At 31.9% G+C, this 18,981-nt stretch overlaps 2 protein-coding genes across 4 annotated transcripts in view; one reads left to right on the plus strand and one right to left on the minus strand.

The window, feature by feature from the left end:
- The window catches only part of LOC125871115 (uncharacterized), a 367,917-nt gene that overhangs the window by 308,025 nt on the left and 40,911 nt on the right, over window positions 1-18,981 (plus strand). The window lies entirely within an intron of this gene.
- LOC125871087 (uncharacterized) lies at window positions 3,771-7,962 on the minus strand. Of its 2 annotated transcripts, none has more exons than XM_049551686.1 (5): window positions 7,829-7,962; window positions 6,767-7,033; window positions 4,899-5,110; window positions 4,553-4,814; window positions 3,771-4,313 (listed from the first exon to the last, which is right to left on the minus strand). In XM_049551686.1, exons 2-5 carry the CDS (start codon window positions 7,028-7,030, stop codon window positions 3,987-3,989), a joined length of 1,065 nt encoding a protein of 354 aa, XP_049407643.1. In that variant the 5' UTR covers window positions 7,031-7,033; window positions 7,829-7,962; the 3' UTR covers window positions 3,771-3,986. The 2 variants fall into 2 exon arrangements, with proteins under 2 accessions (XP_049407643.1, XP_049407649.1); XM_049551692.1 differs by lacking the exon at window positions 7,829-7,962 and adding an exon at window positions 7,636-7,693.

Below are 18,981 nucleotides of genomic sequence, written 5' to 3' on the forward strand. Positions count from 1 at the left end.
AGTAAGATTAAATATTATACTTCAAATTCTAAGAGAGTGAACGTTGTAGCTTCCTTAACGGATTGGCAAGATTTATGCTTAGCTTCCACTTTATGAGTATTTAATTATGGCTAGATTGGATCAATGGATCTTGTCTCCTAGAGTGTCTTAGTTGACTTATATTGTTGAAATATAAGTTCTTTATATATCGGTACAAAAAATAATAAAAATATTTGTGATGGTTATTTGTGACTTTTACATAAATTTTGAATCGAGACCCAAATAATTCGAACGTGCTTCAAACAAGTTTGAACTAAACTTTATGATATGATATATGATATTTGTGATCGCAAGATTTAAATTATACGTGATCGTAGAGGAATAGCACCTTGCAAAGGATTGTGTATGTGGAATATTATCGGTGATAGTAAAGCAACAAATGTACAAAAAAGAAATTTTTCTTGTATAAAATGTTATGGGTTCCGAGGTGTGTGAAGTGTGCTACATTGCTCTTTAAGAGATGAGTGTCTGTTTGATATAATTCGGATAATTCTTACTTCTAGATATAGTTTTTATGATTAAGTTAGGTTCAAAATTTAATTTTTAAAATGTATTATTAACTCTGTTGATTATTAAACTTTTATTGATTTTTCGAGCTACTGAAATATGTTCTTAAACATACATTGAGAATGTGTAGCACACTTGTGTTATAGTTTGTTCGTTGGATCATAGATAAGACACCAAAACCAATTTATCCCTTCAATTTTGGGAAATGATAGTCATTTTTTTAGAAGCTTGGCTAAACAAACTTTAATTTTTGTATAATTTGAAGAAAAATATTACTAATTCCACTTTAAATAAGGGGTGATGTGTTGTGATGACATTTTATGACAAGCAGTTATGATTAAGTGGGTGAATATTTTTTTTTAGACGGTCATTATAGTATGTGTATAATCTAGGTATATAAATTATACATTAGTTATACATATAATATATTGAATATATGTTGACGATGTCTACAAACCGTTAGGATTAAGTGAGTGAATTTCTTTAGCTACCTGCCTATAAATGTTAAGATTATTTTTTTTGAAAAAGTACGTAGATACACCAATTAAGATATCATAATCTCTAAAATTTTCTATCATTTAAAATTTTTATAAAAATCCCCTCTCGGATACATCACTCCCATTAAGTAATGTATCACTTGCAATGTATTGGACAACCAAAAAATATATCTGAAAGCAATGAAAAATTTGAAATTTTTGTAATTGGAAAAACTTTCGGGATATGATGTAATTAATCCCAAATGTATGACATTTCTGTAAGTTTTCCAAAAAAAGGACAAATCACTTAACTACACTCCTTTACTTACCTTAATAGCTATTTATCCCTATTTATTTCAAAAAAATTCAAAAATCCCTTATTTACCTATGTATCCTGCATGTATCCCGTGCACAACGCTATCCCGCATGTATCTCTTGCACAACGTTATGTATCCTGCTATGTGGAATATATCAAACCTAATGTATCCCGCAAACATCATTTTTGGGGTTTTTGATAAATAGAAAACTAGAAGGGATATGATGTTATTTAGTACTTATAATATTGGTTCCTATAATTTATACATATTTAAATCCAATTTAAATCTTCTTTGATAAATTGGGCTCAAATGTAAAATCCGTATAAAACTAGTAAAAATTAGGCAAATCACATAGTATAAGAAATAAATTACTTCCTATCCCTACTCTTTCATTAATTACCAAAAATCCCTTTTTTAGTGTCTGTCGGATACATAATATAGCAGCGCGGATACTTTAATTAATAAAGGGCGGATACTTAAATTATTAAGTTGTTGGCACAGATACTTTAATTAATAACGGGCGGATACTTAAATTAATGGGCGGATGCATAATATAGCAGCGCAAATACTTTAATTAATAACGGGCGGATACTTAAACTAATAAAGTATCCGGTTAAGTCGAATTGGGGAAAAATAAGGGATTTTTGTATTTTAGTAAAAGAGTAGGGAAATATTGAGAATAGATAAAGTAATGTTGTATACTTAAGTAATTTGTCCATAAAACTATGCTTGGGCCTAAAATTAGACTAATCCAAAAAGGGTGATTTGCACAACACAAATAGGATATTTTTAGGGGAAACTAAGCAAATATTCCATAAAAACAAAATAATTATAAACATATATCCCTTTACATTTATATCCACTAAATAATTACATTATATACCCCTCAATTAATTTCGCTTAACTGATACTAAGTTGATATCGTATACTGTATTGGTATCATTTAGGCTTATAATTTTGTTTAGTTGATACTAAATCAATATACATATAAAGTATTGGTATCATTAAGATTTTTTTGTTCAGAAATTACTCATTAGTCAATGGTACTATAAGAGTATATATATATTCTTATAGTACCATTGACTAACGAGTAATTTCTGAATGATACTATAGGAGTATATATATACTCTTATAGTACCATTGACTAACGAGTAATTTATGAACAAGAAACATTAATGACACCACAACAATATACATATACTCTTATAGTATCATTGACTAATGAGTAATTTCTAAACAAGTAACCTTAATAATACCAATACAGTATATATATATACACACACTGATTTAGTATTAGTTAAGTGAAATTATCAGTATATAATACTGGTTTAATATCGATTAAGCAAAAATTATATCCCTTAATGAATGGAGATATGAATTGTAATATTTTTTTAGAAAATGAGTATTTCTTGAATTACTTTAAATTAGAGTATCAATATATAATTATTTTGAGTTTATGACACATTTATATAATTTTCCAAAAAAAAAATAGCTTTCTGTTTTGTCATGGTTGATCGTGACACGCAAGCATAATTTGCACAGTTGAGAAACACGTAGGAATATTCATATTCCTTGAGCATATGCATTTCCTATTCTGTGAATAACTTGCATATCCATTAATACTCCCTCTTCCGTTTTAATTTATTTGACTGATTTTAATTTGACATAAATAACAAAAAAAATTGAATCTTATGATTTTAAATTAAAGATATATTGAATGTATGAATGAACAATATGATACGATGATGAAAAGTTTAGTTCGGTAATTTCGGTTTTAAAAATGTTATACCATTATCATACCATATTAATTTAGTATGGTTCGGTATTTTGAAGTTAAGTTTCGATATTTTGCGTGTACGGTAAATCAATTACCATAATTTAGTCAACTTCAACTTATATATATTCATATAATAATTAATTATGACTTTGGCTTTTCAAGAAACGTCTCAATTATATCATACTACTACTTTACACATGTAAAATATTCGAAGTACAAACAATTCTCTTATTGATCAATCACTCAAAAAGAACATTTAAATCAAGATAGATTAGTCAAAATTTCAACATCTAACTAATTAGTTATTATTTTGTATATCTGCTAGTATTATATAGCTACATATACATGAATATTATATGTAACTATATACTTCGGTACGGTATTTGATATATTGATATTTTTTTTTGTATATACCAAATACCGTATTGAATATCAAACTTTTTGAAACATGCATACCAAATACCATAATATCCAAACCGCATTGTCAAAAAATTCGGGCTCCATATGTTATTTGGTATCTACCTTACCAAGCCCACCCCTAGTTGAATGTATCACAATACTCTTTAATCTTGTCGTCTTAAACATGCCATGTGAAAAATTGAAATTATCGAGTTGCCGAAAAAGGAAAGAGACACTACATTTTGAACGGACTATAAAGAAAGTAACACAAACAAATTGATATGGATGGAGTAACTTACAGGGGTCATCTTTGGGTACAATGAATGAACTAATACTCAAACCTATGTTGTTTGGACTCTTCAAAAATGTCAATGGGTGCTAGTCGGATTCTTCAAAAGTAGTGTATTTTTAGAGAATACGACACGAGTGCGGCAACGAAAGTGAAGAGTCCGCACACGGCGCAACTTAGACTCAAACAGCTAATTTAGGCCTGTACAATGGAGGATCTTCTCCAAGCAAAAGTGATTTCAAGACAGCTTCACACACAACAGTATCATACACAAGCAAGTGCCCACCATCAGGAACTTCATGATACCGAATCCAAGGGAGCGTTTTCGAGACGTGTCTTTGTAATTGAACCGGCACAACCTTGTCCTCATAACCTTGCCATATGTGAACAGAGCTTTCGTTTAGTGGATACGGGTTACTTAGCTCCAGTGGATCAAAATCCCACTTGCTAAATGCCACAATAAAGTCACGACGAAGGGAATCGAATACCCTTCGTTTCCTTATCCCGTCCTGTCAATAGACGTAAAATGTGTCACAAACCAGAAATCGGAATAGTTCATATACTACTACACATTAGTATGAAATCAAAATTGGTAAAGCTCACGGGACTGGCCAAGGAAGGCTTAACTGCTCGTATCACTACCGAGTCAACTTAAACAAGTATAACTAACCAAATTTCCGTTAAGAAAGTTGGTTGTGTGAGTACATTATTTCGTTTTCTTTGTTTGGTCATAGCTGATCAAGTTTACCTGAGTGAACAATTGATATCCGTCTGTATTCTTCAAGACGGCCAAGTCTTTGTCACAAAAAAATTTAGGATTTCCTTCAAGAACAGTAGCTGATGGGAACATTTTTTGAGTGAACCACCAATGTAATAGCCCCGGAGTATAACATGTGAGCAAAAGCATAAGCCGGCAGAGTTGTTTCCTGTAATCATCCTTCGTGAGATCATCAGGTAGCGAGCGCCATTTGTAATTGATAAACGGGACTATTAATGCCACTCCTGCAAGCCTGCAGCAGCATATTTGTCAATCCTAAACAATTGACAACAAAATCCAGAAATCTAAAATTTATTTGAAGTGAGTTTTGTTATACTTTTGAGGAATGCGTTTGATGCAGCTCCAAGCAGGGTAACATCCCAATGACACGCCAATAACATAATACTTAGATCCTAATTGCAATTGATCAGCTAACTCTTCGATATCAGATGCTTCACTTTTAACGGATCGTTTTGGATTTGGATCACTCTCTCCGTATCCAGCTCTGTCGTATATCAGAAGGTATATCCCCATTCCATCTAGGAGTTTCTGAGAACTAAAGTATTATTAGAACATTCTCAACAGTATTATGCAAATTCAATAATGTCATTTCTTCAAGAGAAAACAGAAAGAAAAATGACTTCCTGGCTTCCTGCTAGAAATTTTACAAATGCTAAACAACACCAGAAACTTTAATGTGATTGCGTATCCATAAGAAAAATTTAGGGGGTCCGCCGCGTGGCTTCAATGAGTTTTATTGAAATGATGATCTTTGAAGATATGATTTTCTCGTTTGGATTATATGTCAGCAAATTGACTAAAGCAATAATCAAGCCGGTCAACCTTGTATCGAGGGGGGTAGGGAATCGATTAACTACAGTTCAATCTCAAACTAATTGAGATCAGCAAGGGATGCAACACGAGGACTTCTTAGCATCTTACCCATCCTATTACTACTCTCGTCCAAGAATGCTAAACTTTGAAGTACTCATGGGATCATTGCATTACTGGTGTGGTGACATCCTTTGCGTCAACCAACATTTTGAATAATTTCTTGGGATACGGCATACAAACACACTCAAACTAGGATAAAACTGTCAGCTATAAACTTAAACTATGTCAATGTCCTATCACCCCTCTAAACTTATTTTTTTTGTATCATTCACCCAATTATCAACTCTAAATCAGTTTGATACTTAACTAACCTTTTCAGAAAATAGTGGTTTCAAATTTCAAAGAGATAGGCATCCAAGGGTGTGGCCTAGTGGTCAATAAAGTGGCTGAGAGTCATGAGGTCGGTCTCAAGTTCAATTCCCAATAGAGACAAAAACACTAGGTGATTCTTTCCATTGTCTTAACCTTGATGGACAGAGTTACCTGATACCTATTGCTGGTGGAAAATGACAGGTATTTCGTGAAATTAGTCGAGGTGCGCAAAAGCTGACTCAAATACCACAATCCAAAACAAAAAAAGATTCAAANCGTTTGGATTATTTGTTTGGGCTTTCAATGTCAGCAAATTGACTCAAAGCAATAATCAAGCCAGTCAACCTTGTATCGAGGTGGGTAGGGAATCGATTAACTACAGTTCAATCACAAACTAATTGAGATCAGCAAGGGATGCAACACGAGGACTTCTTAGCATCTTACCAGTCCTATTATTACTCTCGTCCAAGAATGCTAAACTTCAGAGTACTCATGGGATCATTGACACCCCCTGCACCAACCAACATTTTGAATAACATATTGGGATACGGCATACAATCACCGTCAAACTAGGGTAAAACTGTCAAGTACAAACTTAAACTATGTCAGTGTCCTATCACCCCTCTAAACTTATTTTTTTCGTATTATTCACCCAATTATCAACTCTAAATCAGTTTGATACTTAACTAACCTTTTCAGAAAATAGTGGTTTCAAATTTCAAAGAGATAGGCATCCAAGGGTGTGGCCTAGTGGTCAATAAAGTGGCTGAGAGTCATGAGGTCGGTCTCAAGTTCAATTCCCAATAGAGACAAAAACACTAGGTGATTCTTTCCATTGTCTTAACCTTGATGGACAGAGTTACCTGATACCTATTGCTGGTGGAAAATGACAGGTATTTCGTGAAATTAGTCGAGGTGCGCAAAAGCTGACTCAAATACCACAATCCAAAACAAAAAAAGATTCAAAGAGATATTATGGAGAGAGTTATTTGTGTTTACATCAGATGTCATAAAGCTCATTTCTTTGGAGCTGCCAAATCCATGAACAAGAATGATGCTGTATTTGCACTTGTTCTTGGGTACTCCTCTTTCTCTGTAAGCCAGGTACCTCCCATCACTAAGTCTGACTCTAAGAGTAGTAATAGCAGATTCATCTACAACTGATGACTTGGATTCCATATTATTATTAGCATTTTGTTCTTTTGTCTGATCAGCACATCCTAGACAGCCCATCATCAAAACAAGAATTCTTCTGAAAACCATCTTCTCATAAAAAAAATGTTGGGTGTGTCAAATTCCACTTCAAAATTAAAACAACATAGTCAGTGTAATCACACAAAGGGGGGTCTGAAAAGCATAGAATATACTAGACTTTACCCCTACCACAGAGATGGAAAGCCTATTTCCGATAGACCCTAAGGTCAACCGTCCAGAAAAATAAGTAAAGAAAGTCCAAGAAATAATGGATAGTCACAAAAATCGAACGACAAGAATCAAGCCTTCAAAATTGACCTCAGCAAATCAATCCAGCTAATGGGGTTATCTTGAAATTACTGAATTCTGGTACACTGTACGCTCCTCAGTCCCTGGCTCAACAGTCGAGAAACAGAAGTAGCAGAAGTACAAGCAACAATAAATACTAACAGAAATCGAAAATCAAGAATGAAGACTACAAAATTGACCTCAGCAAATCAATTCAGCTAATGAGGTTGTCTTGAAATTACCAAATTCTGCTACACTCTATGCTTGTCAGACAATTGGCTCAACAGTCAAGAAAAAGAAGTAACAGAAATCGAACAACAACAATCAAGACATCAAAAATTGATCTCAGCCAATAAATTCAGCTAATGGGGTTATTTTAAACTTACCAAAGAACAAAACTTTCTCTAAAGATTCAAGATTTACAACTACTTCAACCCTTGGCTACTCATTAGATTCTTGAAAAGCCAAAATTGAATCTTTTTACCTTCAGAAAAATAAAAAATCTTGGTTTGTCAAAATTCCACATACAAATTGAGGTTCAGCACAACAATTCAATAAATGGGGTTGACTTAAACTTACCAAAGAACAAAACTTTCTCTGTAGAATCAAGATTTACATTCTTGAAAATCCCACAATTGAATCTTTTTACCTTTCTTTTTTCTATAAATGGAAGTTGGGTTCTTGAAAGTTATCTTTTTGCTTGGACAATGGAGACAGGATCAACTAAGACCATATGCAAATACAGGTAATTTGCATTTGAATGTTTTAATATTGCCTTTGCTTTTCAAGTTTGAATATTGTTTGTTCATTCTTGTTTTTTTTTTGGGCCCAGTTATAATATACGAGTGTTTATGTGAGTTTTAGAAACAAGTTTTAACCAAAAAAATATCCTAAAGTATATTCCAAAACTTAAATGAGTGAAATTAGTTTTTTTTTTCGTAGTTTTCAATTTTTTGAAGTTTAAAATTGAATCTACCTTTTAACTTTAGACTATAAACATTCTTTCTCTTAAATTTTAGGTAATGCTTATTTTGTCCTTTTAGTTATTCATTTTAGTTATTTTTTATGCTTTGGTTGTCACATTATTTTTTGGAAAAATTATGTGGTTAAGCAAATGTATACTACTTAATTATTCATCATAGCTATAGTTTGCTATAATTATCACTTGCGACTAACATTATACATTAATTACGTGGACGGACTTCAAATTTGTATAATTAGTTATGTTTGTATATGTATAATTCGACAGAATATACAAATACATATGTATAATATACAATTATCTAATCGATATACATATACAATTCACCTCTCTCCCACTCTCTGCCCTTTCTCGCTCCCCTCTCTCCTCCCTCTCCCAATCTGGCTCGTCTCTCTCCTCCCTCTCCCAATCTCACTTGCCATATATACAAATACATATGTATAATATACAACTATCTAACCGATATACATGTACATTTCACCTCTCTCCCACTCTTTGCCCTCTCTCGCTCGCCTCTCGCCTCTCGCCTCTCTCCTCTCTCTCAGTCTCTCTCGCCTCTCTCCTCTCTCCTCTCTCTCTCAGTCTCGCTCGCATCTCTCCTCTCTATGACATGTAGCTACGAATTGTAATTATCAAACTATAGCTATGGAGAGTAATTAGACTATTTTTGAATGGCTATATGTGAAAGTTCCTTTTTTTTGTTATTGTTTCTTTTTGCATGAATGTTATGTAATGATTTAAGTATCATTTATTATGACTTCTTTACTTTTGTATTTTCTTTTACAAACTATTTTGACATGCGTTACTTGAACCAAGTGTCTTTAGGAATCAATCAATCTATTACGACTCTATCCTCTCTATCGTACTCTACTTTTTTAGTTGATTCATCATTCAAATTGTTGATATGATATTAATTGTATTCATCAAATAAATACAATATACTTTAATATAATACGATGAAACGTCGACAATAACAACCATCCAAACAAGTTGTTAATCTATTTTAAGCCTCTCTGGGTGATGGTAATGTGCTGCGATACTTTAAAAAAAATGTGTTAATTATATATTGAGGGAACATATATAATCGTTGGTTAGTTTAATAGAATATCACATAAATAATGCATTTAATATCCTAAATTAATACTATATATACTAAATTCAATGAAATGTAATCATGTGGGATAGGCTGTCACTTTATAATTAACTACCTACTTGTCAATGAAATATAATTTGGATGATTTCGTTATAAAATAGTCAATATATATATATATATTTTGAATATTTAAGTATAGTATACATATACCATATATGTAATATGCATAATTCATATAGATTTTGTATATTTCGATCATATTAATGAATAAATTTGGTTGAACTGTACATATCGATATGTTTTCCCCTTATTTTGAAGTGTAGCATTTCTATTACTACTAATTATAACAGAAATAACATGTAATAGTTTAGGAACCTAAGATTCTACATCAGGAAATTTACTCATTTGTTAATTAACGATTTTGACTATTAATTTAGTTGTTTAATTAGCTGTTGGTAAAACATTATATTTGTCAATTTTATTTACTAAGTATTTGATTAGCTCTGATCAAGTATATATAGGTAAGTTTTTCCTTTTCCTTTTTAACTAGGAAATTATATATTTTTTCCGATTAATTATTGAGAAAATTTTAGAAATAACAAACATAATAGACATAATAATGCTCTATAAATAGTTTTTCGATAATTACGCTCCATATCTATAGTTTCTCTTTCTATGGGGGATGTGGTTTGTATATTTCACTTGTGAATATACAAATAGAGTAAGTATATACAAATTCTGTATTTATACATTTATGAATTTTTTAGAACTCCGTTTGTATATTTCGTTTGCTAATATACAAACTGGGTAATTTATTATGAATTTTTCATAAATCGTATACAAATAGCTATAAAAAGCATATATAAAATTCTGGATTTATACAATCAAGAACCGAATTTATACAAATTCTGAATTTATACAAATCAGACGAAATATTAGGGGTGTGTATCGGTTGGTTCGGTTCGGTTTTAAGTATTATCGATTCGGTTTATCGATTTTCGGTTTTTAAATATGCTAAACCGATAACCAAACCAATAAGATATTTGTTATCGGTTTTCGGTTTATCGGTTTTAGGTCTTTAATGGTTCGGTTTCGATTTAACTAATAAGAAAATGCTTTCAAAACAAATATATGACTTATCCAATAATTTGACGCGATACGCATACATCGAAATAATCATTCCAAACGGGACAACAAGGACCAACTTGTTGTATTTTGGTTATCACAACAAAGACTTGGTCAATTTTCGATCACCATAAGATATAAAACGAGGTCCCCTTTATGCAATAAAGAGAATCAAATAAAACCTATTCATAGACAAAAGTTAAAACAGTAGCAAATGAGGTCATGCTTATGGTAACTAAATGAAGTTCTTACATTATTTTTAAAAAAAACACACACAATCTGAATTCCTGACATTAATCAAATTGTAGATATTTACAATCGTCCAAAAGCTAATATTAGTCAATTATCAACTAACTAAAGTAAATAAGTAATACTAAAAAGTAAAACCTAAAGGTTAAATAACTAAAAGTAGAGAGGAGAGTTAATTGTTAAGTAGTGTTAATTATTGCGTAGGATTTTTATATTTTTAGTCTAATATACTACTAATTATATTAATATTGTTTGTTTAATATATTATATATATGTATAACTAAAAAATAAAATAGTAAATTATTATATTCTTAATGGGTTATCGGTTAACCCAATAACCCAATATTAAAAACCAATAACGAACCAATAACCCAATATTTGTTTTTTGTAAAACCATTAAATAACCGTTAACCCAATAACCCAATAACAATAAACCAATAACACTTTTTTTGGTTCGGTTTATCGGTCGGTTCGGTTTTTGCACACCCCTACGAAATATACAAATTAAGCGAATATAGCAAAAGTTGTAGCTACAAATTACAACTTTCTTAAACTGTAACTATAATACCTAATATAGGCTAAATGTTTGCTATACTACGTAATTTTTCCTTAATTATATTCTATGTTATTTTTCTTTCAAAGTGCAATAATTGGCATGAGAATTTGAGATTTGAAGTGGTCAAGAATGATTTTGACAACCACTCTTTAATTCTTCTCAATATAATATAAATCCATACGTAACTAACAAAAACATGTACATCCAAATGAGATTAATTTGATTCTAAGTTACAAAAACGTGTATATCCAAATGAGATTAATTTGTTTCTATCTTGCACATGGTATAAACGTATATGCTGCCACTATACAAACAAATGTTTTGTTAATTATTTAAATCAATAGAGGAGTCAGAATTTTCATTAAAAATTTAAAAATAATTTTAATTATATAATGTGGCTCCGCCCGTTATTTCAATCATGTAATTGGTTTATACCTAAATACTATAAGAATATTCTTTGGCGCCTTCCTTATTTGTGTGAAATGGGGTCCTTATCACGAAATAATTTTGCTTATTGGACAACTAGAGGAGATGCTTCAAATAATGGGCCAAAAGCATGGATGCCGTCATAATAAACCAAAAAATTACACAACAAGACAAACATGCAAGGTATATTTATGATAATTGATAAATCGTTATGGTTTAAAATAGGGAAAAATGATAAATATACCCTGAACTATCGTAAATGGTATGCAGATTATCCTTCATCATACTTTTGAGACATTGATGCTCATGTTGTCAAAAAACTAGAGCATATTTAGCCTTTTTACTAACGGACATACACGTGTCATAATCTTATTCACCGACCAATATTTATTAAATATTGGATCGATGGATAAGATTATGTCACGTGTACCTATTTAGTCTTCCGTTAGAGTAAAAGGGCATATATTCTCTAGTTTTTGGATGGCAGGGGCTCCAATGTCATAAAAGTATGACGGAGGGTATCTGCATACCATTTACGATAGTTCGGGGGATATATTTGTCCTTTTTTTCAATTACAATTTGTAGCTATATGTAGGGTTTTATCACAAATTTCTCTCTCATTTCCCCTTCTCTCCTCCCATTGCCCTCTCTCTCCCTCGCTCATGATCTCTCTCTCTCCAGCCCAACAAATGCTGCCCAAAGAATGTTACACATAAATATGCAATTGTATTTTGTATTATGTATCAAACATATTTGTATGTCATATCAACTGTATTTTGTATTTTGTATCAACTATATATGTATTCTGTATCAATTGTATTGTGACGATTTGTATTTTGTCATTGTATTAGCCGACATAAACTGTGCTCGTTAATACAATTGATACAATTATACTCGATGTATGATACAAATCAATTGTGTCAATTGTATTCAGACAATTGTATTTGTATTTGTATCAACTGTACAATTTGTATTTTGTATCAATTGTATTTCGGATACAACGAATACAACATGTATTCATCCTCTCCCCCCTCTTGATCTCGCTCGCCTCTCTCGATTTTGCTCGCCTCTCTCCTCCCTCTCTCAATCTTGGTCGCCTCTCTCCTCCTAAAATGAATAGAAAATGTATTCGTGATACAACCTGATACAACGAATACAATAGGTATTCAACCTCTCTCCTCTCTCTCCGAAATCTCGCTTGCCTTTCTCGTCCCTCTCCTAGTCTCTTTCACTCTCTCCTCCCCCTAATATGTAGCTATAATTCGTAATTAAGCAAACTATAGTTATAAATCTCTAATTAAGCCCAAACTCAGTCATTTTTGAAAGTTTTCATTTTTAAAATGCTTTTCATATGTACCAACAGTGAGATAACTTTAAATATACAATATCTGAAGTTAGTCTTAAAAAAATCAAACTTTAAATGTGTTGGAAGTTCAGTGATCTTTGTCTCAATTCAACTATTTTTGCTTGAACTTTAGTCATATATGGGCTAAAGTTGAGAATTTTGCTTAAACTTTAATCATATTTAATTATTTTTGTCAAACATCAATCATATTTCAAGACAAAAATGCCTAAATTTAAGTCAAATGCCGCATATCAGTAATAAATATATTAAATGATAGTATCAAAACATCGGAATTTTTACCGAAATAATGAAGCAGCTTGCATAATCTTGCGGTTGTATAATGGATACCGTTTAAGTCGTGATAAATTTGCACAAGCAATGTGTTACGTTAAAACTAATCGAAATATTTTGTAGCCGTTGCCTTTATATATTCAGTGAGTATATAACAAATATATTAAATTTTATAAAATATAAAAAATGAATATTATTTTGTAATGTGGACTTTGTTGAACTGTTAATGTAATAAACCCTACAAATCCAATACCTAAGGGGTCGATGGTTAGTTGGTTAGAATTATACTTATATTAATAATGTAGGGATTATTTATGATTTATGAGTAAATTTATGCATTATTTTATGAACAACTTTCACATATAGCAAACACAAAATTCATATTTGTATGCTATAGCAAAGTTTGCATAATTGCGCTCCATAACAAATATAAATATGTATATTTCGCTATGCATATACAAAAGAAAGCAGTTGTATAATCTGCTTTGGTATACATATACAAAAAGATCAATTGTATAAAGTGAGAGAGGCGAGTGAGTGAGCGAGATCTGGGAGAGAGGAGAGAGGGGAACGAAAATATATGTATATATACAATTTTCACGCATTTTATACATTTACATTTTTGTATAAAGTGAGAGAGGCGAGTGAGAGAGCGAGATCTAGGAGAGTGGCGAGCGAGATCTGGGAGAGGGGAGAGGGGAGAGGGGAGAGAGGAGAACGAAAATATATGTATATATACAATTTTCTCTCGCTTTATACCAACACACACACTTTATACACTTGCGTTTGTATAAAAAACGAGAGAGGTGAGGGAGAGAACGAGAGTGGAAAGCGAGATTCACCAGGAGAGAGGTAAAATAACAACAGTTTGCTATGGGGTACAATTAAATCAAACTATATTTATAGCATTTAATTTGAATTAATAGTTTGCTATTATATACAATTTTCCCTTATTTTATGTATGTATTAGTTATTAATGTATTAGTTATCGTAAAATTATACATAAATTCTCTCATAACTTATATATGTATTAGCTATGCGAAGTTTTAAATTGTCAACCAAACATTGTATCAATTTTATACATGAAAGAATTAAAAGAAATTAGAAGAAATAAAAGGAATAAATAAAATAAAAAATGAAACGAAAAATAACGATAAAAAGGAAAAGGAGCAAAAAAATTGAGTATGAAATTAGATTATGTTGAAAAAAATAAAAGAAAATAATATGACTTGAGAAAAAAAAACGAAAAAAGAGAAAAATAAAATAAAGAGAAAAAAGGATGAAAAGGAAAGATAACCTTATGATCATTTGCTATCTCTATGTTTTATGGATTCATTGCTAGTCTGTTGGTTTTACTTCAAAAGAGGTGTCACGACCCAAGCCTACACTCTGGACGTGGCCGGCACTCGAGAACCATTGATGATCCCCAAGCAAACCCTCATCCTGGCTGACTATAAGTGGAAAACTGATTCAAGCATACAAAGCTTAAAACTGAATAAAATCAATAACTCAAATACAAAACTTTAACTCAAATGAAAAACTCTGAATAAAATAATATATTCAACTCGCCATAAAATAGGCAACTTAAGTCTTTAAAACATTTAATAAAATAAATGAATAATACAGATTTCTTAACTATACTGACTATCCATGAAGCCTCTAGCTGATAAAGATAGAAGTCGGGACAAGACCCACAACATCTTAACAACTGATATAACTGACAGGTAAATGAAATCCTTCGGAAGCAAGGAGGCTCACCATAGCTAACTCGAACTCTCGGATGTATCAACGAAACTCTTGTTGATGATCCTGAATACCTGTGTCTACATCATGAGAAGATGCAGGTCAAATGGCTCAGTACGTGAAATGTACGAGCATGTAAGAGGAATTCTAAAACATAAACATAAGCTTGAAACTTGATAGAAACGAAACATATTTACCTCTTCTCAAACTTACTCAACTCAAGAAATACTCAAAGGTACTCAAAACTACTCAAACTTACTCAACTCAGAAGTACTCAAGGATAAGATACTCAACTCAGAGATTAGATACTCAACTCAAGGATTAGATACTCAACTTCAAAGATATGATACTTGAATTGAAATATTCAACTCATGAATATTTAACTGAACTCATTTCATTATAAAACAGTTTAAAACAAGTGCAATATAAAAAAACAAACTGTTTAAAAATATGTTGTCAACTCTGTGTGTATGCAAGGATAAAACATAACTCTGAAATGTACGAAAAAAATACAAATAAATTGATGTATATAAAAATACAATAACTTCTGTGAGAGTTTCTCTAACCAACAACCATCACATAAAAGCTATAGTGATGATACATCGATCTACCTCACGCTGTCAGCGCATCCTATACCAGGCCAAAGGTATAGACCTGAACTACTAATGGATCCACTAGTCTATGTGAAAAGGGTTCATCTAAAAAGTATGACCCTTTTCTACCCATGATGGCTACATGGTTTATGGGGGCTGTGAGTTGTCTGAACTCTCCCCCATATCGGTGCTCAATACTACTCCCAAAAATATACTAGCTCTTATGTTTTAAAAACATACTTCTTTTTGCTGATTTGAGATAATTGCTCAAAAACTTAGCTCAAAGGCTATCTTGGAAATCTCAGTTTCCTCTCTTGCTTCATTTAGAAAGCGATTACTCTTTTCTAAAAACTAGCCCGAAAGCTCTTTAAAAATCTCAGTTTCCGTTCTTATTTAAATGTGAAAACATTTATAAACTCTTTGAGAATACTTAGTCCTCATATACTTTTGAAGAAAAGGACTTCAAACTTTACTCTTTACTCTTTACTGAACTCAAAACTTTAAGTCTTAAAACAAAGTTTAAACATTTGTAAAAGACTTCTTAAGATATGGTTCATGCTGAATTATGGACATGAACGACTCAATGCAAGACTTTCAATAACCATAGATACAACTCAATACTTGGAACTCAAGAACTTTAATGATACTACTCACTTCAAGAATGTTCAACTTAGAGGGTTCATGCGGAATTATGAGCATGAACTACTCAACTCAAGGACTCAAAGATACTTCTTATCTCAAGATTGTTCGACTTATAATGTTCATGCGGAACTATGGGCGTGAACAACTCAACTCATGGACTTCATGAGTAATAGGTAATAGTCCCATGATTAGGAATGTAATCTCAAATGGGTTAGAAACTCAATACTTAAGACTTAGGATCTGAAGATATTTCTACTCTCATAGATACTCAACTTCTGGAGTTCATGCGGAATTTAATGGCATGAACGACTTGACTCGTAGGTCTACATAACATTATGGAACTCATGATACAACTCTTCTCATTCTCTGAATTACTTCCTCAAAATTTAGTTCAAATCGATAGTTGATCTCAAAGGATTCACAATTGAATTCAAAGGCTTTCTTGAACTTTACTCTTAACTCTCTCTTGAATGTGAATTATGAATTCAAGAGTTTTGGTTCATGATATGAAGGATCTCAATAACAATATAGCTATTCGATAATTAGGAATAGAACTTTTAAAAGAAATATGAATTCAAGAACTCAAAATCAACTTATCTCAAGAATACTCAAATATAGGGAAAGTATCCTAGATTGCTCTTTTATTGATCTGAAAGTAGATGTAGGGCGTGAGGACGAACTAGTCCAACACTAGGATAGCCTTACATACCTAGAAGAACAAGGTTCTTGAAAAATCTTGAAGAATCTTGAAGAAGAACTTGATTACAAGCTTTGAAACCCTAGCTTGAAGGTAAACAATTAAGAAAACCTTTCTTGAGATTCTTGAATTAGTTTCTTGAAATCTCTATGGCCAAGAATTATGATTTTCATTAGTGAAGATGAAAAGCTGATTGTTTTGAGCCTTTTATTAGTCAAGAAATTCGTTTATGGTTTTCTTGGAGACAAAAAGACTCTTTTTAATATTTTCACGTCGGCTAATTCGTAACAGCACTGTATAGGTTATTAAAATAGTCATAACTTTTTACTCAGAAATTGGATTGACGCGAAATTGGTGGCGTTGGAAAGTAGATTCAACTACCTTTAATTGGATAGGCTATGGCTCACGTAACTCTTTATATTCTAAGAGATATGGTTGTTTGAAGTTGACCCAAGTAAAATCTTATATCAAAACTTAATGAAACTTCAAGAACACATATCAAGAACTTAAATCTTTAAATTTCAAGAACGAAATTATGTTGAATAAATCATGATTGGCGTGTGGGTGAAAGAACCAAACACTATGAAAGCTTACATACCTCTTAGGGAGCAAAATCATGGCGAAAATCTGCAACAACACGTAAGAATGTCGACGAACGCTTGATTCTCTCCTCTTTTCTCTTCTTGAACTCTCAACTAAAACCCTAGGCGTATATTAGGATTACAAAACTGAACCTAATAGTATTAGACCCCTAAAATATTACTAAAAATGAATTAAATCTGATTGGGTAAGGAAAAGACCAAAATACCCCTCAAAATCCGATTTTGACTTTCCTTATCTAGACAGCCCAACTTCGAATGGACATATCTCCCTCATACGATATCAAAACTGAGAAAACTCGATGGCGTTGGAAAGATAATTCAGAGATCTTTCCTACGGTATCTGATAGAATACCTAACTCATCCTAATCTAGGAGTTATGATTGTTTTAAGTCGACCCAAAACTCATACTTAGCTTAACTTGCAAAATTTCAGATTTTTGATATTTCCAATTTAGTTCTTTTTCGAACTCAATGTGCTACATCTAGTGAACTTAACACTTAAGAAATTTTAATTCCTCGATAAAATCCTACTCACAACGAAGGATGGTTCAAGTCTTAGTTCGAAAAATTTTCTGGGGTACTACAAGAGGGAAGCAAATTAAGTCTTTCCTAAAAAGAAATTAATGTTTTTGAACTTTATACATTTAATAAATAAAGTTTTTATAATAATATCTAAGATAAGTACTAAAAACACATGTCCAACATTTTATCATCTCAAATTAATAGAGTACTTATTATTATACGAAAAGGAACTGCCAGCACTGAGCAAGGGTATCTTCTTTGGGGTCTATCACCATAGCCTTTTCCTTTAGCTATTACGCTAGCCTTCTAATCGCGTGAACCAGGTTCAGGATTTGGACTAGAAATTGCTATTTTTTTCGATTCCCAAGGTGCTTTTAGAAAAGGTCAGCGGGGCAATCAAAAAGACTTGCTTTTGACGCCCCGCTGTGCCGACCAGCAGCCAACCCCAGGATGTAATGACCTATTCTATCTTAACTTTAGAAGGTTTTGAAATATGTGACCAGATGTTTCCTCCAGATCTAACGTCTCTATCAACAAAATTCTCTTTTCTACAACAACAATAATAACATATTCAAATATAATCTCTTAAAAAAGTCTAATTTTTTTATTCATATATGAACAAACAATTTTTTTTAAACTAGACTACCACAAACTCTATGGTTCCATCTACTCTTCTTCACAAAAGTTTTACTGTTCATTTCAATCCATAAATCATACACATTCTGCCATGATGATCTGAGGTTTTAAGAACTTTCCCTTCTCATATTGGATACTTCACGCACAAAAAAAGTATCAGTATGTAGGGGGAAAATCATATTCTTAGATTCAAATAAACAATATACATGTTCAATAAGCAAATTGAAAACT

The sequence above is a fragment of the Solanum stenotomum genome, chromosome 1, assembly GCF_019186545.1.
Source record: "Solanum stenotomum isolate F172 chromosome 1, ASM1918654v1, whole genome shotgun sequence".
Lineage (NCBI taxonomy): Eukaryota > Viridiplantae > Streptophyta > Magnoliopsida > Solanales > Solanaceae > Solanum > Solanum stenotomum.

What these genes read in the sequence shown, in the direction of transcription:
- LOC125871087 (XM_049551686.1), bottom strand. Translation starts at nt 7,030, where the DNA reads ATGGTTTTCAGAAGAATTCTTGTTTTGATGATGGGCTGTCTAGGATGT. An exon ending in TGAGCTTTATGACATCTGAT is followed by an intron (nt 5,111 to 6,766) that starts GTAAACACAAAT and finishes TTTAGTTCTCAG; the next exon opens with AAACTCCTAGATGGAATGGG. An exon ending in GATATCAATTGTTCACTCAG is followed by an intron (nt 4,314 to 4,552) that starts GTAAACTTGATC and finishes GTCTATTGACAG; the next exon opens with GACGGGATAAGGAAACGAAG.